Source organism: Colossoma macropomum, unplaced genomic scaffold, assembly GCF_904425465.1.
Source record: "Colossoma macropomum unplaced genomic scaffold, Colossoma_macropomum, whole genome shotgun sequence".
NCBI lineage: Eukaryota > Metazoa > Chordata > Actinopteri > Characiformes > Serrasalmidae > Colossoma > Colossoma macropomum.
In genome coordinates this window covers 121,765-145,454 of record NW_023495319.1, presented here as the reverse complement: position 1 = coordinate 145,454, position 23,690 = coordinate 121,765, and the positions used below count along the sequence as shown (strand labels likewise).

The window sequence follows — 23,690 nt, the reverse complement described above, 5'->3', positions numbered from 1 at the left end:
AAGTATTAGACCTCCGCATTTAACCCATCCGTGCAGTGAACCACCCACATACATGCACTAGGGGGCAGTGGGCAGCCCTATCCACAGCGCCCGGGGAGCAGTTGGGGGTTAGGTGCCTTGCTCAAGGGCACTTCAGTCACATACTGTCAGCTGAGAGGATCGAACCAGCAACCTTCCGATCACAAGGCTGGTGCCCTAACCTCCAGCCCACGACTGCCCCTCGAACGTGATGGTAGCGGTGGGATGAAAATAAGTATGGCTTATAAACTAGAAGTGAACTGGATTTCTGTCTTCATAGGTGAGCAAATTAACATTTATATAAGTGTTTTTATAATTTTATAATTGTTTTTTTATTGTGTCAGACAGGACTGTTGCTGATTCTGGTGACTGTTCTGTCCTGGTCTTGCTGGACTTCAGTGCTGCGTTTGACGCTGTTGATCATGATATACTCATTGAGCGTTTGGAACATTGTGTTGGGGTCAGGAGTTTAGCTCTTAATTGGTTTATCTCTTATATTAAATACAGAACCTTTTCCGTTAACATTAGGAAATACTCCTCTGCATCTGTAGCTATGACATCTGGGGTTCCACAAGGGTCTATTTTAGGCCGTGTCCTTTTTTCGTTATATATTTTCCCCCCTAGGTCAAATTATTCGCAAACATAACATCTCATTTCATTGTTATGCAGATGATGTACAACTGTACTTACCTTTGAACCTTGGAAATCATCTTTCTTTAGGAAGATTCAATGAATGTATCATGTGTATATGATACACCCCCCCCCCACCCCCCACCTCAGTATCCAAGAGCTTGAAAAAAACCTTGGGTTCTTTAACCCCTTTTATAAAAAAACACAAGTTAAAAACTTCGGGTCATTTTTGATACTAAATAAAAATTTGATAAGCAAATAAATGCAGTTTAAAATTATTTCTTAATGCTGGAAAAATCTAGAAAAAGTCTTTCATGCCGTTGTGACATCTAGATTCGATTGCTGTAATGCACTATATTTTGGAATTAACGAAGCATCTCTTCAGAGAGCCCTTTATTCCAGGTTTAGCATCCTTACACTGGCTCCCAGCGCATTACAGAGTCCCATAAGAATGGCATTGATGGTTTTTTTAAAGCTTTGAATGGTCAGGCACCTGCATATGTTGTGAACATGCTTTGTATGTATGTGTCCTCAAAATATTTAAGGTCTGCATCTAAAGCACTGTTAACTGTTCCGCGGTCTCGTCTTAAACAAAAAGGGGATCGTGCTTTTGCTGTCGCTGCACCAAGACTTTGGAACGGTCTCCCAAGTGACATCAGGCTCCATCTGTGACTATTTTAAGCTTAAAACACATTTTTATCAATTAGCATTCAGCAGCCGTTGAACTGTAGACTGAAGTCTGTACACTGTTGTGTGATTGTACGGTGGTGGTGATCGGAAGGTGGAAATTTTGTAGTTTATTGTAAAGCACTTTGGTTTTAAATGTGCTATATAAATAAAATGTACTTACTTTGCAGCAAGGTGTGAATCGTTTTTCACAGCAGGGGGTTCTCACCCTCCCCTTTTACCACTCATTGCTCACTAGCAGCTCAACACACAGTCACAACATTTCACACTCAGAGAGACAACAGAGTCCTAGTTCATCTGATCTGGGTGACTGAAACTGAGCTGCTGTACATGCATTTCACTGTTACTGTAATACACATCCAGAACCACTGTGGTGAATGATATTAATGTGAGTTTCTGAGTGTTAATCCACCTCTCCTGTGTCTCCTCAGGTGACCATATTTCAGGCAGTGAGGGACCCGGGGACAGCAGAACATTTCTCCTTTGCAGTGGACTCCTCTGTGAAAAACCTGACGTTCTACATAACAGGAAATTCAACACAGTTCACCATCACTGCTCCCTCTGGTGATCACATACTGTACTCTACTGTTCTGAACCTACAATGTAACAAAACATTTACCAAGTTGTCTCCAGTTTATTTTTCCTAAAAGCAGTCTTTCCTGATCAGATTGTTTTAAGTGTTCTTGTTTTTATGAGATATGCTGCTATGTATAAGTGTTTAATATTATAAAGCCAATCTGGTGGCAGATGAATGCATAAAAAGATTTTAATGTGCTTGTCCTGAAAAATATCACGGGTTTCGGTAGGATAGTAGTGCACAAAAATGAAAGAAATGAATGATGAACGGAGCTGTAGAAGGGTCTAAAATGACTGAGAAAGCTGTAGAACATTGAGAACAGAGTCATAATAAAATGAATACTGAAATTGATCATATTTCAAATGTAGAGATCAAATCTCAAGGCAGAACCCTTGAAAATAGATAAATAAAAATGTATAAATGTGGCCTGTACAAAAGTTATGGCCTATTTTTTATGTAACGAGTAACTTCCCAGTAGATGTTTGGAATCAGCTGCAGGTTTATTACACAAGCAGAAGAAGCATCAACAAAACCAGGCAGGGTCAAAACCAGGCAGGGTCAAAACCAGGCAGGAAACCATAGAAAATCAAACAAACAATCCAAAAAAATGTGATCATTAAACTCATTAAAGTTACAAGAAAGCAAAAGGAAATACCAGAGATAGGCTAGGACCATGCTTAAAAAGATGATTCAAGGGTTCTGTAATAAAGATAATAGAACCATGTACACTCAAAAGAACCCTTTGCATGCTTAAATGGTTCTTTCCATCATGAAAGATTTCTATATATAATCATTTTCAAAAAGTTTCTATATAGAACCATCTATAGCACATTCTCCATCAGTCTAAAGAACGATTTCACAATGGGTTCTGAGTGTTCATAGTTCTATATAGAACCATTTTCTTCACTAAAGCATCCTTCCGTAACCTGAAAGAACACAGTGCATAAACTGTGCTCTGATGTAATAACATATACAAGACTAGAACGTTTCTCCCCTCCTCACAGGTCAGTCTCAGTCGAGTGGTCAGCCAGATGGTTCTCTGGCTGTGATTCAGAGTGTGGTGAACTTCCACATGGTGCAAATCAAAAACTCCAGCCAACCAGGAGAGTGGCTCATCTACATGAACTCAACTCAGCCCTACACACTCAAAGTCACCGGTAAAACTCTCTCAAGCTCACCGAGAGGCTTAAAAATATAATATGAAAATAGATATTTTAGCAAGTGGAATCATCATTCCAGGTCTATGAGGTGCTTCTCATGTAAAAAGGATTTCATCCTTACTTTAGGCCTTTAGTACATTTTAAGCATAAGTGAAAAGTGTTTTGTAACTCACTTAATACTCTAAGCTTGCACACGACATAATCTCCATTGCAAAATCTGCTTTGTTTCCAGGTAAAAGTTCAATAAACTTCCAGTTTGACTTTGTGGAGGTTTATCAGACCCCTCACCCCGGCTACACCGTGTTCAAAAGCAGACCTCGTGCCAGTAAGTCAACCCTCACAACCCACAAGACAGCCTAGTTTCTAGATAGTTTCTTGTTGTTTTTATCCATGCAAACATACTTTAGTCCATTTCTATATATGTGCACTATTGTTCCAATGTTTGTAATTGATGTTTACAATAATATAAGATCAATTTGATTTCAGATACATGTATAAAATGCCTAATTTTAGCAAATTAACAGTAATTGTGTATTAAAATGTGCTGAAGTGTGTCTCTGTAGAGGATGTGTTCAATTATTTTCACTTAAACAATCAACCACATCTTGTTCATTACATTCGTGAAACATTTAATAAATAATATAAGTCTGCATCATTGTAATTCATTGTATTATATAAGTTATTATATATAATATAGCAATAAATATTAATGTGGCCAAAAATTCCAAACTTTTGATATGATTGCAGTTGTCTGCTGATGTATGCATGCAGTTAGCACTATGCTAATTGGTAGAGTTTAAGCTTTAATTACTTGTTAGCTACATCAGTCTCATAGCTTCAGTACATAGATTGACTATGTTGGGGTAAGGATTTGGGGATTTCTCAATGAACTACTGCAAACACCCCCCAGTTGCTGAGAACTATCCACAGCATTCCTTCTCTCTTTCTCCCTGATGTTAGATGGAAACGTGACTCTACTGCTGTCTATACTTGGCTCGGGGTCGGAGGTGCCTACAACAGTGCGCCTGGTTGAAGCCTCAGGCTCCGGGTTCTACACAGGCCTTCTGGAGGACGTGGGGAACGGAGACTATCTGGTGACGGTGACCACAGTGCCAAAGGGGGAGTTTTTTGTACGCGTCAATGGTCAGATCAACTCCTCCTCCACCTCAGACTATAATGTTTTTCAGAGACAGTCGTCCACCCGGCACAGAGCTTCCAACATCAGTGTCACTGTGAGTCCATCACACCATGAACACTCAACTCCACATCCGTTTTAATGATGGTTATTGTATTGTGTGATTATAGCATTGTGTGCTACACGTCAAATTAGAGCTGGGTAACAGAACCAAAAATCTTATCACAATGTCATTTTTCATATCATTTATTATCAATAATGATCGATAATTACACTGTGATAGTTACAATGTGGCCAAAAGTATGTAGACACCCCTTATAATTACTGAGTTCAAGTCTTTCAGCCACATTGCTAACAGGTATATAAAAACAAACATATTTCTGTCCTGCTAGATCTGCCCTGGTCAACTATAAGTGCTATTATTGTGAAATGGAAGCATCTAAAGCAACAACAGCTCAGCCACAAAGCGGTAGACCATGTGAATTCATCAAGCGGTGTCACCGGGTGGTGAACCATGAAGTGTGTAAAATCGGCTTATCCTCTGCTGTATCACAGTAACTAACAACAGAGCTCCAGACCACATCTGGAAGCAACATCAGCACAAGCACTGAGCATCAGGACCTTCATGAAATGGATTTCTATGGCTGAGCAGCTGCACACAAACCTAAGATCACTATGCGCAATACCAAGCTTTATTGGCCAGGTATGCTACGCATACAAGGAATTTGGTTTTGCTTACAGGAGCTCACAGTGCAGAGTACCAGACAGACATTTACATGTAGTGAATAAAATAAAATAAATATAAAATATAACTAAATAAAATAAAATAAAATGAAACAAAACATTCCTACCATCACTCACTCAAACACACACACACACAGTCATATCTGTGGGGCCTAAAGAACGACATTTCCTTCCAATGTACAAGTTACATTGATGAATGACAATGACAACTTGATGAAATAAAAGAACTGGAAAAATTATCTTTCAATGCAGTGAGATAATTTAACCTTACAATGTGCAAAGTATGGGTCTAAAGTTAAAGTACTGAGTGCAGCAGCAGTTAAAGGGTGTATAGTGGCAGAGAAAGGGATCAGTAAGGTAACAGTCTGACCTAAACTGATCTTTAGTAAGCTTTATCAAAACTACCTCAATAAGTATCGATATCAAGCAGTATTGATATTGAAATATCTTTTATTTAGATAATCATTGTTATCATTTTAATTCAAGTAAATGTTTTCATTCCTATCAGCTGTTGTTTTCCATCCTCCTCAGGCTGTGAGAAATGGAACATGGTTTCCAGGGCAGATGTTCAGTCTCCCTTTCACCGTGGCAACAGACAACAGCTACAGTAACTACACCGTCACTGCCCGGAACAGTGGTCAGTACAACATCATGTTTCCCAGCTCTCTGACAACAGGGGGCGATGGTGTGGCTAACGGCGTCGTGGTGCTCAGCGCCCCAGATAACACTAAAGCCGGCACAGAAGACATTCTCACCATTGAGGTGACACAGCCGGAGACAAATGACACCAACTACGCTTTCCTGAGGCTCGCCGTGTCCAGGGCCGTGGTGCCCCCTGCTGGCCTGGCTCTCAGTCTGTGGCTCAGTGCAGTAACTCTCCTCATCAGTCTCGTAATCAATAAGTAGAAAGAAACGGAACCTGTGAATGTGGGTTTATATGTGGAGGTGCATTTTTACTAGGGGCAGTGATATAGTAAATAAGAGAGCAATTTCTAACTCACTTCTGGGTGATGGGTCAGGTGAGCGGTCAGTGTTTTTGTATGTTTGTGAGAATCATGTCATATAGAGAAGGAAAGTGGTCAGAGCACCCCCTACTGTTGGCTTTCAAAACATGAATCACATTGGAAGTGATCCACATTATAGGCTGTACAACATAATGTGCTGTGTCACACTATCCTGATCTTCTGGAAAGTGGAACTGTTTCCATTTCATCCCTGAAGCTGGAAAAGTTCTGGATTGAATTCTGTGAAAGATCACACAAAAGATGATATATTGGCAAATCATCTTAAATCTAGTTGATAAATTTAATATGTTTAATATGATGTAATCATATATGATACATATTCTTGTATATTGTTTTGCTATTTTGTCTAGTTAGGGTTAGATGTATTTGTCATGTACGTTTATTGTTCTGTTTTATGTATTTAGTGTATAGTCTGCACTCATTTCACACTGTTCTGTATCTGCACTCTGTAAAGTCCTATGTAACGTGCTGCTGTTGTGTGTTTCACGTTGGGGCCTAAAGAACGACATTTCCTTCCAATGTACAAGTTACATTGATGAATGACAAGGACCACTTGATGAAATAAAAGAACTAGAAAAATTTTCTTTCAGTGCAGTGAGATCATTTAAGTTGGTGTGTCATGTTGAAATAATCATATACGTCACTGAAAAAGACGGCGTCTGAAAGGCAGCATATGTTGCTCCAAAATGTGTTCAGTGTTAATGGTGCTTTCACAGATGTACAGGTTACCCACTAATACTCCCCACACACCATGATAGACACTGGATTTTAAACTTTACACCGGTAACAATCTCTATGGTCCTTTTCTTCTTTAGGCTGGAGAACACAACGTCCATTATTTCCATAAACAATCTAAAAGGGTGACTCATCAGACCACAGTACACGTTTCCACTGAGCATCAGTCCATTTCAGATGAGCCTGAGCCCAGAGAAGTCGGCGGTGTTTCTGGATGTTGTTGATGTGACTCCCACTGTGCAGCGATCGACAGTGTTTATTGATTACGGTTTGTCAAAGTATTCCTGAACGCATGTGGTGATATCATCATTGAAACAGTGCTGTCTGAGAGGTTGAAGGTCACAGGCATTTATTTGTGGTTTTTGGCCTTTTCCTTTACACACAGAGATTTCTCTGAATTCCCTGAATCTGTTGATGATATTATGCACTGTGGAGGGTAAAAAAAAAACATCATAAACATAACATAAAATTCTTGCAATCACTCACTGAAGACTCATAAAGGACTCTGCCTTTCCTGGATGCTCCTTTTATATCCAAGCATGATTACATCAACTCTCTGAAGATGTTTTCTGAATATTTAACAACATAGCAGTCCTGTCCAAATGTTTTTGGGACATGTTGCAGGCATCAGTTTCAGAATGAATGTATATTTATATAAAAAAAAGTTAAAAGTTGCTAAAATATATCAAATATCATGTGTTTTTTTTTTTTTCAATACAGAGTATAAAGTAGGTTTAGAAATCCTGGATCTCTGTAGCATTTTATCTACTGTCCCAACTTTTTTGGAAGTTGAAGCAGTGTACAGCTAAGGCCCATGTTCTTCAGTTTTCTTGTCTTTCATTTTCGCTGAGGTCTCCTTATGTTGTTGGTGTAACAAAAATGGTCATAAATCATTTTTAAATGACTGTTTCCAGCTTCTCTTTGAACAGGCTGCTTCTGTTACTGTGCCTGAAAAGACTGATATATGTAAATGAGCTTCGTTCTGATTGGCTGCTCTGTATTGGTGCGCAGTCGTCACCATATGTAGCAGAACATGATATCACCAGTAATGTGAGGCTACAAGCAGGAAAGAAGCTTTGGGTTCCCCTTCAAGTGATGTCGCACACACGTCCAGGTAAGTTCAAGTGCTGTCAGTCATTTATTAAGCATCGATCACCCAGTCAAGAAGATATTTACATATTTACAGCAGTGTTGGAGGTTTAAAAACAAAACTGGTTCTTAAGGTGACTCTTAGCTCCTCAGCTAATATCAGTAACTCGTGCTCACAGCCTAAACATCAGCCTGATGCACCTAAACATGCCTTGAGGCTACGAGGCCAAACAGACTGCACACTATGGCTCCCTTGAGCCGACTCCTTGACTACCTAAAGAACCCCATATGGTCTTGCTTTATACTCTAAGCCCCACCCTAATTGAGGCTGGAACATACCAATACAGATTACAGGGGTAACAACACACCAGTGGCTCACTATCAACCCATAATATATGCATATGCAATGTGAACAATATTTCCATGGTCAGTTCTTATTTCTGTACCAGTAAGTAAATTCACATTCCACTTTAATTAACTCTTTCTTTTCTCTCTACAGGTTCATTCTGGCTTTGCTCCCCCTCTGCGGGTTAACTGTGATGGAGGGGGGAGGCCCCTGTGGCACCATTTCAAAGGAATAAAGGTAAGCATACACGTACACTGATCAGCCATAACATAAAAAACCACCTCCTTGTTTCTACGCTCATTGTCCATTTTATCAGCTCCACTTACTATATAGGTGCACTTTGTAGTTCTACAGTTACAGACTGTAGTCCATCTGTTTCTCTGATACTTTGTTAGCCCCCTTTTACCCTGTTCTTCAGTGGTCAGGACCCCCATGGACCCTCACAGAGCAGGTACTGTTTGGGTGGTGGATCATTCTCAGCACTGCAGTAACACTGACGTGGTGGTGGTGTGTTAGTGTGTGTTGCGCTGGTCTGAGTGGATCAGACACAGCAGTGCTGCTGGAGGTTTTAAACACCTCAGTGTCGCTGCTGGACTGAGAATAGTCCACCAACCAAAAATATCCAGCCAACAGCGTCCTGTGGGCAGCGTCCTATGACCACTGGTGAAGGACTAGAGGATGACCAACACAAACTGTGCAGCAGCAGATGAGCTATCGTCTCTGACTTTACATCTACAAGGTGGACTGACAAGGTAGGAGTGTCTAATAGAGTGGACAGTGAGTGGACACAGTGTTTAAAAGCTCCAGCAGCACTGCTGTGTCTGATCCACTCGCATCAGCACAACACACACTAACACACCACCACCACGTCAGTATTACTCATCCACCACCCAAACAGTACCTGCTCTGTGAGGGTCCATGGGGGTCCTGACCACTGAAGAACAAGGTAAAAGGGGGCTAACAATGTATCAGAGAAACAGATGGACTACAGTCTGTAACTGTAGAACTACAAAGTGCACCTATACAGTAAGTGGAGCTGATAAAATGGACAATGAGCGTAGAAACAAGGAGGTGGTCAGAATGTTATGCCTGATTGGTGTATATTAAACTCTTCCAGTGTCTCTCTCCAGTGAGCTGTAATGTCTGAATCAGTCCAGGCTGAAACAGTCCTGATATCAACCTTCTATACAATCACAGTTTCCACTGATGCTGACTGCGCTCTAGTGAGTTCACAGGCCACTAACAAATGTACAAGAAATGTACTACTGCAAGACAATGCAGCCACTCCCCCTGCTGTTTTTAACTGGAATAACACATTTCATAATATTCATTGGAAAACAACTTGGTTATTTCCAAAAAAGCTTTCTATAACCAACAAACTACAGGAAGTTTACTGTAGAATAATACACAGACGCCATCCAGTGAAAGTGTACTTTGAAAAATGCTAAATTGGAGTTTGCACTGTAGCTTCTGCAGGTCAAGCAAAGAAACTTTAACACATCTATTTTGGGAATACCAATAGTCCTAGATATTCAGGACTGACTTGGATAAATTTATACCAAGACAGGGGTCCTTAATGGCCAGAGAGGTCATGAAGATCAAGGTGTGAAATAAGCACCAAATAAAGGGTCACACTGTGAAAAAGGTTAAGAAGAACCTCTGTTCTAAAAATATCAGACTTAAAACTAAATACCATTTTTGAGTTAACAAGACCTCACAGCAATGAATTTATATTTAAGGTCATTATCTTGAGGCTCTAAAGTCCAGTAAACATCACAAAGCTCTCAAAACCTGTAATACCTTTATACATACATACATACATACATCATCTAAACCGCTTATCCTTCTGGGTCACGGTGGGGTGCTGGAGCCTATCCCAGCTGTCATTGGGCGGAAGGCAGGACACACCCTGGACAGGTCGCCAGTCCATCGCAGGGCAGACAGACAGACATAACATTCACACACACACACTTAGGGGCAATTCAGCATGTCCAATTGGCCTGACTGCATGTTTTTGGACAGTGGGAGGAAACCCACGCAGACACAGGGGAGAACAGGCAAACTCCACACAGAAATGACCCTGGTCACCCGGCCGGGAATCGAACCCAGGCCATTCTTGCTGTGAGGCGACAGCGCTACCCACTGTGCCACCGTGCCGCCCCGTAATACCTTTATAATGGTTTCATTTTAAACGATTTTTATACAGATGTTGTCCTGTCATCATTGTCATCATATTACTTCTTGCTGTATTTTAATAAAATCCAAAACACTTCATATAACTTCAGTGTTAGGCTGAGTGGGCGGGGCTAAACTGCTGTAGGTCAAGGGGGGGCTGAACTGCTGTAAGCTGAATGAGTGGATTTATGTAAATGTGTCCGTGTTCATGACATCACTTTCCACATGCGGGCTGTATAGACTGGCGAGTGAATGATACGTCTTGAAACTGTAACAGTGTTTATACAGTTCTAGGCACCGTTATTGGCACCCATGAATTTTAAGTACATAATGTACAATATCTACAAAATCAAAAATGTGTTATGAAACATCTTTGGTCAATATACACTCATGTCCATTACCCAACAGTTAAGGGTAAAAAAAAAAATGGATATGACACAATTTTTGGCACCTTATTGATGAATTCCATTCAGATTAGACTAGATTAGTTTCACCTGTGATAAATGAGGGCTCACATGACTTTAATTAACCAATGAATGATGGCTTTACTGATTAAAACGGCCACATTACTTTCCCTGATGCCTTTTTACAATGCTGAAGACATGAGAGCTGCCTAAGAGCATCAGAAGTGCTATTATCTCCAAACACAAGAATGGAAAAGGGTGCTTTGCTGCCTCAGGTACTGAAGGCCTCAACCGAATTTAAGGGAATAATGAAATCAGAAGATGACCAAGACAATTCAGAGTGAAACGTGCTACCTAGTGTAAGGAAGCTAGGTTAAGGTCAAAGATCATTGGTCCTTCAGCATGATTAAGATCCAAAGCACACATCAAAAAGCACAACAGAATGGCTGCAAAGAAAGAAGTGGACTGTTTTGAACTGACCAGCAATGAGTCCTGATCTCAGCTCCAGTGAAAGTCTTCTTCTGCCATGGGGAAGAGACACCCTGCAAATAACCAAGAGCTTGAACAGTTTGCAATGTAGGAGTGTGAAAAACTACCAGCAGACAGGTGCAAGAAGGAGTCATCACTGGTAAAGAGTGTGCAACAAAATATTAGGAAAGGGTGCAGTTAATACTCTCCATGTCAGATATATATAATTTTGCTTCAAAATCACTTCCTGCAAGTTGAAAAGCCACAGATCTTCTCTGAAATTAGCCCTGTAAATGATGTTAGTTGGAGTGGCCAGCAGGTGGCACTGTGAGCATGTGCAGTGTTCAAAATAAGAACTTTTTTTGAGCCAAAACAATTCTGACTCTAAGTTTCTCTAGAACGGAGCGTTTCACACCAAACCACTCTGAAAGACTCTGTTTACATCTTAACCGTTTACTTGTGCAAAAATGCTGAAAAATCAAAGGGATTGCCCTTTATTTATTTATTTATTTATTTATTTTTGTTATTAAATTGCTTCTCTGCGATGGAGAACCTGCTGTATAAGATTATTTAAATAACTTTTTTCAATTTTATTATAGCACCTAGAACGGTTCTGCTATTGACACAAGACTGTACCACTGTCACACTATTATTGGTGTATATTATACTTGGTTCTCTCGATGTGGCCTACCTTTATTATCAGAGCCCACATTTTTCTAGCATTTGACCCACTCAACTAATAACTTAAAGGGTCCACAGGTGTTTAATCACAAATACGCACACAAAGCTTCTAGAGTCTCCATAGAAAAGCATTGCTAATAGAATGGGGCGCTCTAGAGCAGCCACACATGACCCTAAAGGTCAGTTTAGAGTCCAGGCAGAAGGTGTCGTCTGACAAAAAACTGTGGTCAACAGATATTGCAGTGCTGCAGGTCTTCATGGTCCTGCGTCAGCATTGATGATTTCATTTATTGAAGAAAAATTGCTGTTCAATGCTGTCCTACCTGACCCTGTGTGAAAAAGTAATTGCCCCCTTAGCTACTTAATCAACAAGTTAACCAAATTCAGTTGACTATTGGGTTCAGTTTCACTATCCACACCCAGGCATGATCACTGCCAGACCTGCTGAATCCAAACATCACTTAAATAGGAGCTGTCTGGCAGTGTGAGGCAGCTAGCTTCTCAAAAAGCAGCACGATGCCGCGTTCTAAAGAGATTCAAATACAGCGTCAGTGAACTCTACCAGTCTAGAAAGGGTTACAAAGCCATTCCTGAGGCTCTGGGACTCAAGAGAACTACAGTGAAAGCCGTCATCCACAAATGGTGAAAACTTGGAACAGTGTTGAACCTTTCCAGGAGTGGCCGACCTACCACAATTTCACCAAGAGCGCATCGACGAATCATCCATGAGGTCAAAAAAGAACCTAGATAAACATCTAAAGAGCTGCAGGCCTCACTTGCCTCAGTTAAGGTCAACGTACACGATTCCACAATAAGAAAGACACTGGGGCAAAAATGGCATTGATGGGAGAGCTGCAAGGAACAACCACTGCTGACCAAAAAGAACACAAAGGCTCGTCTCGCATTGACTAAAATACATCTAAATGACCCCCCAAGATCTTTGGGATAATATTCTGTGGACTGATGAGTCAAAGGTAGAACTTTTTGCAAGACGTGTCTTCTAAAACAACTAACTAAAACACTGACAAGTTTAGATGATAATGATTCAAATCTGAGGGAGTGAAGTGGAGCAGCTGGAGCTGAAGGAACAGAAAGGAGAAATGAAACCTGTTCTGTGGTGTTTGGATCTTAATGTTAGCTTAGTGAGCAGCTACAGACCCGGACAGAGCCACACACCACAGTACAGGTCTGATCCTGACTGACTGCTACTCTAAGTCTGAGACAGTAAAATTAGCTGGTGTTGGAGTGACAGAAAGCTGAAATCAAACCTGTTCTGTGGTGTTTGGGACTGTAGCTTGTTGGCTAAGCTAACGAGAGCTTAGTTAGCAGGTGAAACGTGCTACACGCCACAGAACACGTTCGATTTCAGCTTTGCTGTGGTGAGTGGAGCTCTTAGTCGTTGTCGAGCTGCTGTCATGTTTAGGTTTTTTTTTTTAGCTGTTCAGACATGGAATAGAAATATGATGTTATAATTTTAAAATATCATTTTAAATACCATGTATTATATACCTTATTACTGTTATACTGCCCCAGCCTATGGGATGAGTTACAGTACTGTTATTCATTGACAACTAATTAGCCAAGTAGCTATGTAGCCAGTCTACAGCTTACTGTAAGTACAGTACAGCACTAGAAACTCTGCTCTCAGTAAATAACTAAAATTTACAACAAATTTCAGTAAAACTAAATTACTGTTTTATTTTTGAGCTGAAAGATACAAGGTATAAAAGGCTAAGCTAGTAACATTAGCCTAGGTAAGATTAGCATTTGTGTGGTTATCTTGACTGTTGACTGACTGCCTTTCTCTGAGTAAACTTCTTACGTACTGTAGCTTTCTTGTTCTGGGTTCATTTTAATGCAGTAACAGTAAAATGCTGAGTGTCGTACTGAGACATTGAGCAGTTCTTCAAGTCGGTGAGCCGTGGTGTCGGTGCTAAATGTTGTTAGCAGGGTGCGCCCCTTCATTAAAATCAATGTTAAAATGAACATTCCTATGTTATGTTATGGTTACATTGTCTGCTTTTTATTTTTCAGTTTCCTTTTTTTTCTCTCTGTTTAGTTTTTCTTGATTTTTTACTCTTGTGTTTTGTGTGGCTTGTATTGTTAATTGTTAATGCACTATTTTTGTATGTATGATATGTCAACTGGACCCCAGGAAGAATAGCGGCTATCAGGGGATCCTAAAAATAAACAAATAAACAAATTAAATGTGTAGGAGCCAAATGCTTCCTAATAGCTTTAGGGACAGCCATAGAGTTTTGTGCCTAATTTTGAAATGTATATAGTTTGATGTTTTTATAAATCCATAGGTTTACCTTCATGCCTTGGCCTTGATACCATGATTTTTTTACGGGGTCTTGTGTGGTATTTTTTTGGGAGGGGGGTTCTTTTTAGGAAAGAGCGGAGCTGCGCGGTTTTCTGACCGTGTCATTGTGCCATGAACTGAATGTGGTTTTGGGGACATGTGGAAATGATTGGCTACCAGAGTGGAGCACGCATCAGTTACCCGGCTCAGCTTTTGCTTTCGGTTGGAAATCCCAGAACAAAAATGTTTGTAGTTAAACAGGCTTGCAGTTCCATGTCACTATAAATCTTTCATTAGAACCGATTGTAGTTGTTGGTGATTGGTTTTGACAGATGCTGTCACCTCCTGAAGGGCAGGGCTGAATAGTTGTTTTTCTTTTGGCAGTGATGCATTTAAAAAAATGTTGTTATACAATGCAAATGCAAAAACGAAAGAAGCTGAGATGACAAGTACAGTTCTGGCACTGATTGAGAACTCAGCAAGTGTTTAATTAACCACGATACCATTGTGGTGGCTTTTTTTCAATCAGTGAATGAAACCAGTGAAATCAGTGTTTTTCTACATGGCCCTTGACCAGACAGACATTATAAATAGGGATGCACTGATACCACTTATTTTCTTTCCAATACTGATACCTGATCCTTACATATGGGTGAATAGAGTACCAATAGTGATAGTAACTCTATCTAACCCTCTATCTAACCACACAGGGCCTACTCTACACCATACTTAAGACATAAAATGAACAGGGTCCCCACGCCTTATTATACTGTTCGCAATGTCAATTCTGTCAGCACGTTTCTGCATATGTTATAGCCCATATAACATATGGCTGCATACAGCCCCTTAGATGACTGCCCGCAAAACTCACCCTATGCTGGGTTGGTTACGGTGGGCTAACATATATAAAAGTCTGTGCATATAAACCCAAGAACACTATACTAACTTATTGGTTCTGTGAAACAGCAAAATTAGTTAATGTTACCCACTTGTCAAACAGAAACAGAGCAACCTCCTTAATAAACGTCATTTGATTTGATCCCTTTTCATGTTTTTCAACGCTTCTTGTTCAAATTTCCTCGTTCCACCTTAAATGGTGCAGCAGTTATGTTCTGGCACCTGAAAGTAACTGCTGTAGGCCCGGACGAAGGGGTGATGTCATTGGATATCGCTGTTGATGGACAAGTAAGCCGATGGCGATGTGTGATAGAGAGAGAGCACGAGACAGAGAGCGGGACAGAAAGAGAGGTTTGTTAAGAAACTGCCTGTGTTAATTCTCTCTGCTACACACTGTAATGCCAGTTTTACTGCACGGATTCCCTTTAATTCCCTTTGATTCATGGAATAAAAAATGAACGGCAACATGCTTTGGAGCTTCGTCTCGTTTCCTGTTCAGTTCATATTAAAAATGCACAAGCAAACTGTTACAACCATGTCTAGTCTATACAGTCATACGCAAAAGTTTGGACACGCTGGCCAAATTACCAAAACAGACCAAAAACATGTTGATTTTTTTAAGTGTAAATGAGTTACACATCCTCTACAGAGAGCACACTTCTGCACATTTTAATACACACTTACTGTTTATTTACTGAATTTAACATACTAGAATAAAAAAAATAAAAAAATAAAATGTGGACTGCGCAAATATAAAATTATATATATTATTTTTTTCCAAAATGTTAATCTAGAGAAATATAACTTGTGTGCAAAAATTTGCGGAAAAATATAATATTTAAGTGTTTTCTCTGTAGAGGGTGGCTTCAACAAAATCAACAAAAGATCTGACCAAAACTGTTCAAACTTACGACTGTATTTGAATTAATACAGGCATTAAATCAGCAGCCCTCTTTTCGAGCTGATCAGTGAATAAGTGTGTATATATATATATATATATATATATATATATATATATATACATACAGGACCCCCCAGAGAACAGGTATTATGTGAGTGGTGGGTCATTCTCAGCACTGCAGTAACACTGACGTGGTGGTGGTGTGTTAGTGTGTGTTGTGCTGGTGCGAGTGGATCAGACACAGCAGTGCTGCTGGAATTTTAAATGTTCCAATTGGTTAAACTCAGTAAATAAACATAAACTGAGGACTAGAATTCAATGGAAATAAAATGGAATATTTATTTTTTTTCTCTGTAGACTTATTTTCAGTTAGAAAATCAACACGTCATCTGAGAGTGTTCAAACCTCTGCATGCATCTAAAGGTAACTCTATAACTTGATTGTCTAAGATTGTCTGTACTAATGTTTACAGTAAGGGCACAGACTTAATCATAGACTCATTAGACTTAATAACCAAAAATAACCATCTCTGCTTTTCCAAAAATGTCAGAATTACTTCTTAAAGGTTAGACAGGATCTGACCTGACCTACATTTACTGGGACAAATCTGTGGATAGTTTCACTATCGCGTAAAGGTGTGAATGACAAAGGTATTTCAGCTTCCTTAGTCCTCAGAACAGGTTCACAGGTATTTACAGAAACACACATGGAGATGATGTGCCATTGAAAAAGCAAACCTACGACGACCTTCTTTCCAAATTCATCCCTAAGATTGTGGACTTTTTAAATGCTACTGTCCATTTCATTTACATAAAATGAGTCTTTATTCTTTGGTGCTGGTATAGAGCTCTGTGTAAAAGTCAGAGACCATCATATTTATTAATTCCCATTCATAACAGTAATTACACATTTAAAATCCCAGTCTTATTACATACTGAGGCTTATTATTCAGTAACAACAGGGACTTCGGTGCAAACTGGGTGAGTTGTTCTTGGGTTATAGAGGTGTGTAATAAAACTTTGGGCCATTTTTCAGCACCAGGAAGAAAAAGCAGAAAACATTTATTTTACAGAAAACCACACAGATTTTTTTTATTTATTTATTTACCCAAAAAGATTTGGGTGACTGTTGAGTTCTAGTGTTTGTTAGCTACGTTACCTTTTTAGTTCTAGTGCTAAACTAAAGAGTCAAAATTTGGACTCCAAACAAGCCTCGGCTGATCGTCTACATCTGAGTTAAGTGAAAAATTGCGTAAATTTGATTTTTTGCCAAACCATTTTGAGAATGTTCATGTTTTAGGGAAAGCCCATTAGATAAGACGGGGAGTTGGGGGTGGGTGGAATCTTTTTTTGGGGCATCTTTTTTGCCTCAAATCTAATGATACTTCACTTTTTAGAGTGCATATGACACTTATGAAGGGTACATAATGTCACCCTGTGGGTTTCAAAACTTCATATCAGATGAATCAGAATGATTGATTAATTTTTTTGAATTAGTGTGCACTACACTGTAAATGAGATCTGTTCACGGTATTTTGGAGTTATACTCTGTTAAGGCAAATGAAGTCTCAGTAGTGAGAGAAGAAGTGAACACTACAGCGATAAAATGAAAAACAGGATGACATACCGAATAAAAACACACCGAACTGATGGTCACATGCATGGAACCAGTTTAAGATGACATGCTTTGTGTCAAGGTGCATTATATCATGATGTTTAATGGACTTTTTTGCATTTTGAAGGCAAACAAAAAGGCCTTAGAACCTTAATGACAAAGCTCTGACTTTCAGTTTTGGTTGTGAAGAAAAGCTTCTCCGATTCGTGTTGTGCTGAGTGAGCTTTCAGGACTCGTCACATTCCACACAGTTATGTAAACGCTGATGTTTACTGAAGCTGAAATCCATCCAGAGTCAGAATAGGCCTTATTATATACAGCATTCTGTATTAATTGTCATTCAGTTTTGATATACAGTAAGTTAACTGGGCATCATCTTTTACAGTCTCCCAAGTTCTAGGTATTAACCTGGTCAGTGTACATTGCAAAATACTAGATAATTATTCTGGATAAAATATATTTTTATCCAAAATAAGTTCAGAGTTTGTTTTAATCATTACACTGAAATGGCCAACAGGTTCTAGATATTAAATTAAGTTTGGGACAGGGGCTGTGTAAGACTGGGAAGTTTGTCGAATAATCCAAAAAACCTGTTTTGGAACTTTCCACAGGTAAACAGGTCAATAGGTAGCAGGTGATGCTGTCATGATTGAGTTTAAAAAATTAAAGGCCACCACTTTGTGAAATAGTGTTTGATCGAATAGTCCAACAGTTGTAGGACAACACATGAATGTAGACAGTCCATAACATTTAAAGAGTCTCTGTGTGTAAAGGGCAAGGCTGAAAAATAATATTTAATGACCATGACATTTGATCCCTCAGATGGCACTGCATTAAAACAGACATGCTTCTGTAATGAATGAACTACATGGACTCAGAAATACTTTGGAACACCATTAGTAAACATTGTTTATCACTGCATCTACAAATGCGAGTTAAGACTGTGCTATGCACTACGCAAAATGAAAGCCTTATATCAACAACATCCAGAAACACCGCCGACTTCTCTGGGCTTGAGATTTGAAATGGATTGATGCTGAAGAGAAATGTGTATTGTGGTCGGACAAGTCAACATTTCAGATTGTTTATGGAAATAATTACACATTTTGTTTCTGGGCCAAAATGGTAAAGCACCATCCAGATTGTTACGAGTATAAAGTTTAAAATCCAAGGTCTGTCATGTTATGGGTTTATACAACTAACATCTATGAAGACATCATTAATGCTGAAGGGTACATACGCATTTTGAAGAAACATATTTTGCAATCTAGACAACGACTTTTTCAGAGATGTCCCTGCTTGTTTCAGCAAAACAAAGCCAAGCTACATTTTTTACATGTTCCAACAACGTGGCTTAAAAGTAAGAGAATGCAAGTGCTAGATTGGCCTCATTGGAAAAGTGTGGCGCATTATGAAGCGCAATATATGACAGTGGAGACCCCAGACTTCTGCTGGTCTTCTGCTGTTGTAGCCCATCCACCTTAAGGTTGGATGCATTTAGAGGTGCTATTCTGACAACCACTGTTGTTAAGAATGGTTATTTGGTCTCAAACCACCCCATCTGGCACCAACGACCAAGTTCAGTTTCCCTCCTTACCACAAATGTAGTCAATTAGCCAGGACAAGTTTGCTTTTTCAGTTTTACACTGGAGATAAGAGGTTAATAGAGCTAACAAGTAATGAAAGCTTATAGATAGATAGATAGATAGATAGATAGATCACACGGTTGTTTATTTTTATACCTCATCGGTTAGCATTGTGCAAACTGCTTGACATAAAAAGTAATTCCATTTGTGTGTACAAAATTTCATAAAATAGAAGAATATGTCTATAAAAATAAAAATTTTATCAGCTCCACTTACTATATAGGTGCACTTTGTAGTTCTACAGTTACAGACTGTAGTCCATTTGTTTCTCTGATACTTTGTTAGCCCCCTTTTACCCTGTTCTTCAGTGCTCAGGACCCCCATGGACCCTCACAGAGCAGGTACTATTTGGGTGGTGGATCATTCTCAGCACTGCAGTAACACTGACGTGGTGGTGGTGTGTTAGTGTGTATCGTGCTGGTACGAGTGGATCAGACACAGCAGTGCTTCACACTAACGTCCGTCATCAGTGATATAAACAAAAGGAACACCTGGGTGGACAGCAGGCACTCGTTTGATCCAGAAAACCATTCTGATCTTCACGATGCAGGGAATCTCTGATGTGAAGCCCAGCCTCAAACTGACGAACTCCAAGTGCACAAGACAGTGGCTGGGCGAGACCCTGGACACTTCACAGGTAACAGCATGATCAACATCACATTCATCAGGTTTCGGCATAGTTGGTAGTGTCTACATTCAATTATACAGTTGATCAGCCCCCCCTACCTCATTACCTTTATTACGGCTTCCGTTCATTTCAGGAGACTCACTTTCAGTTTTTCAAAGAAATCTGCAGCCACCTCAAATGTTCCACTTTAGAAGTTGGTTTAGCATTTTCAGCTTTTCACCATCCATGTAATCCCAAACACATTACCAGAGTATTTTGAAGTCTCAGCGCATCCTGCTAAACACAGCTCCTTGGCACCACCATCTTTGTTAACATGTGCAACCAGATGTCAGGCTGATGTCACAGGAGCTGGGGACAGTGCACAATGGTGGCCATCACCTGAACATGTGGATGATCCAAGCTTGGCTCTTACTCTCACCTCCACTGCTCTCCCACAGCACTCACGGGTGGTACGACACACCCTTGGTGGCTGTGACGCCCTTGAAGATGCAAATTCATCATTATCCTCCTCTATAGTCACACAAACAGAGTGCTCCATCCTCTGTCAGAGCTATGTAGCTTAGCTTAGCTCAGCTATGGGCTGAATCATTAAAATACCTGCCGGCAGTGAAACTTTTACTTCTGACACCAGTTGTAGCTTTTACCGCTACTGAAAGAGACACGGCTTCCACACGAGCTGTGGCGTTTTATTTTCCAGCTGTTGTTGGCCACAGCCATGTTATACATCAGCAAAGCTTTTCTTAGTGCTCTTATTGGATGGTCAGGATATTGGTTATTGCAATTATTACAGGATTGGTTGTTGGAGTTATTGCTTCTGAGTGCTGATTGGTTAGCATTGCTGCTACTGCATGCAGGAGTTAAGACTAGGTTTAGTATTAGATTTTGGATCGAAATTAAGATTAGAGTTTGGTTTCATTTTTGGGTTGAAGTTAAGATTAGGGTTAGGTTTAGTATTAGATTAGGTTTAGTATTAGATTTTGGGTGGAAGTTAAGATTAGAGTTAGATTTATTTTTTGAGTTGAAGTTAAGGTTAGGGTTAGGTTTAGTATTAGATTTATATTTTGGATGGAAGTTAAGATCAGGATTAAGTTTAGTGCCAGGCTTAGATGAGTTTAAGTTCAGATTAGAGCTAATGTTTAGGGTGTAAGATTATGGTTAGATTTAGTAGAATCTTTTATATTCTTTATTTTTAGTAGAATAAATTCTAGATTTAGAAGAATATTTAATATCAATACTATATTGTACCTTATCATGTGGTGAAATCAAAAGTGCATATCTTAGCCTGCAGATAAAATGCATCCCAGCATTCCTCATGTTCCTCAGAACAGGTTTGTAAGCATTTCTATGAAACAGTTCAGAAATAATGTAAAGCTGGAAAGGTAAGCCAACACCCCTGAAGAGGACCTCCTTCCCCAAGACCGGGCATAAAAGGGCACGAATCAAATCTACTCACACTTTCTGTTTTCCCCATTGAATCACAGATTTGCAGCTCCTGAATTTAAAGCTACAAACAGCATCTATAGACATCTGAACTCTCAGGTAAGAAACTACGATTGTTTTAACAGCCAGGATGCAGTCGGTAACATATATACTGGTACATTTCTATTGGTTGTGGTTGTGATAAGAAACTACATCATTTACACAAGAAGAAAATATAATGCATCAACATAGTACTCTCTTTCAGTTTACTCAGCTTTGACAGTAATTGCTTTGTACAATATCTTTTATGAATGTTAAAATTATGTACACATGAAACAAATTCAATACATATATTTTCAGTGTAGGTTACTGATACTGAGATTGCTTTTTCTAAATAATTGCTCACAGTAAATCAGACAGTTCTGTATTAGATATAAGTCACTTTGCAGCTGAAATGCTGCAACATGTAGATATTGAAATGAAAACGGGCACAGAAATATTATATTTGAAGGCTACCAACATAAGAACTTGCTTTAACATTGAATAACATATTGAAACTGTTTATAATACTGATATTAAGCATCATTCGCAAGTAGTGGAAGCAGAGGTTATTAAATATTTTGATGCTCTGTAACTAAAGTGACATTTTTACTCATAATTTACACATATTTACATACTTATTTTCCTGTATGCAAATATCAGTGGTGGTCAAAGTACAAATATATACTTCAGTGAAAATAGAGATACAGTTATACAGCAAGTAGAAATGTGAGAGTAATTTACATTCAAAACAGCCCTTACATTCATTTACCATCATCATCATCATCACCATCATCATCATCATCGTTAACCGCTTAGTCCAGATAGGGTCGCGGTAGCAGTTGGGAGAGCAGAGAGTCCCAGATGACCCTGTCCTCCGCAACTTCCTCCAGCTCATTCCCGGGGACCCCAAGCTGCTCCCAGGCCAACCTGGAGATATAATCCCTCCAGCGGGTCCTAGGACGACCCCGGGGTCTCGTCCCAGTAGGCTGTGCCTGGTTAAACCCCCACCGGGAGGCGTCCAGGGGGCATCCGGATCAGATGCCCGAACCACCTCAGCTGGCTCCTCTCAATGCGGAGGAGTAGTGGCTCTACTCCGAGCTCCTCCCGGATGGCCGAGTTCTCACCCTATCGAATAGAGTGTAGCCGCCACCCTGCGAAGAAAGCTCATTTCTGCCGCTTGTATTCGCGATCTCATTCTTACGGTCATTACCCACAGTTCATGACCACAGTTGAGGATCGAGATATTCATTTTCCAGCACCAGGAAAAAAAAAACAGAAACACATTGAACAGAAAATTAGACAGAAGCCTCAACAACTAAATATATCACATTTCCAGAAGCTTTTATTATCAGAACAACGGACTGACCACCCCAGAGTCCAGACCTCAACATCACTGAATGTGTTTGATTACTTCAGAAAATCTTCTAAGACTGAACTTTGGAGGTGTGTCTGCAGATTCTTTGAGGAACTGAAAGTGAGTCTCCTGAAAACAGTGGAAGCTGGAATGAAGGTATTTTTAAGAGTAAGAGCGACACACTCAATACTCAAAACAGCTGATAGTAGATTTAGCTGTTGAGGCTTCTGTGTATTTTTTAATAATAAGAGTACGATGCAAGTTTAAAGTCTCACATTGTATAAAACCATTATCTTTGCAGAAAAAACATATAACTTTGGAATAAATACAGATCTCAAAAAGTACAATGTCTCATGAGCTAGTTAGAAGAACACAGGTTTAGCTCCGTATTTAATTTGTTGGAGGACTGATTAGGTCAGCGGTCGGCAACACCCGGCTCTTTCACTGCTCTGTTGCTCCACAGCAGAATCAGATTTGTAGGTAAAAATAAAATAATCCTCCTTTACAGTAAAATAAAGCTCTGCTGATCGTTCAACACAGTTTAACAATAAATGGTCTTAAACTCTGGAGTTAATGTAGAACTGCTAATTCACCCTTTAACCCTGAAGATCAGCGCAGACTGCTGGTCACCATAGCAACACAGACAACAGTCTGGCCTAGCTAGTAGCTAACAAAACGGCAAAAAGAGAGATTTAAGATGTGCCGCTTGACCACGCCCCCTCCTCCACAAAGTGCTTTCAGCGCAAAACCCTGTCCAGATAAACAGCTTTGTAATCTAATTTTCTCAGGTGGTTAAAACTTTTTGCACACTACTGTAAGTTTTCTATTATGGCGCTTTAGGGCCACTGTTACAAAAATAAAAATAATAGACTTCGAGAATAAAGTCGTAATATTTCAAGAATACAGTCGTAATATTTAGAAAATAAAGTTGTAATGTTTCGAAAATAAAGTCATAGAGTTACAAGAATAAACTCGTGCTATTTATGGTCTGTATATGGTCTAACTGTAGGA

The 23,690-nt window shown here is 39.6% G+C and overlaps 1 protein-coding gene across 1 annotated transcript in view; it reads left to right on the top strand.

Annotated features, from left to right (window-relative positions):
- The window catches only part of LOC118801765 (von Willebrand factor A domain-containing protein 7-like), a 69,097-nt gene that overhangs the window by 18,352 nt on the left and 27,055 nt on the right, over positions 1–23,690 (top strand). The window contains exons 11-14 of the mRNA XM_036562129.1: positions 1,767–1,899; positions 2,917–3,069; positions 3,305–3,397; positions 4,033–4,304. Coding sequence (XP_036418022.1) covers positions 1,767–1,899; positions 2,917–3,069; positions 3,305–3,397; positions 4,033–4,304 — 651 coding nt within the window. The remainder of the gene's footprint in view (positions 1–1,766; positions 1,900–2,916; positions 3,070–3,304; positions 3,398–4,032; positions 4,305–23,690) is intronic.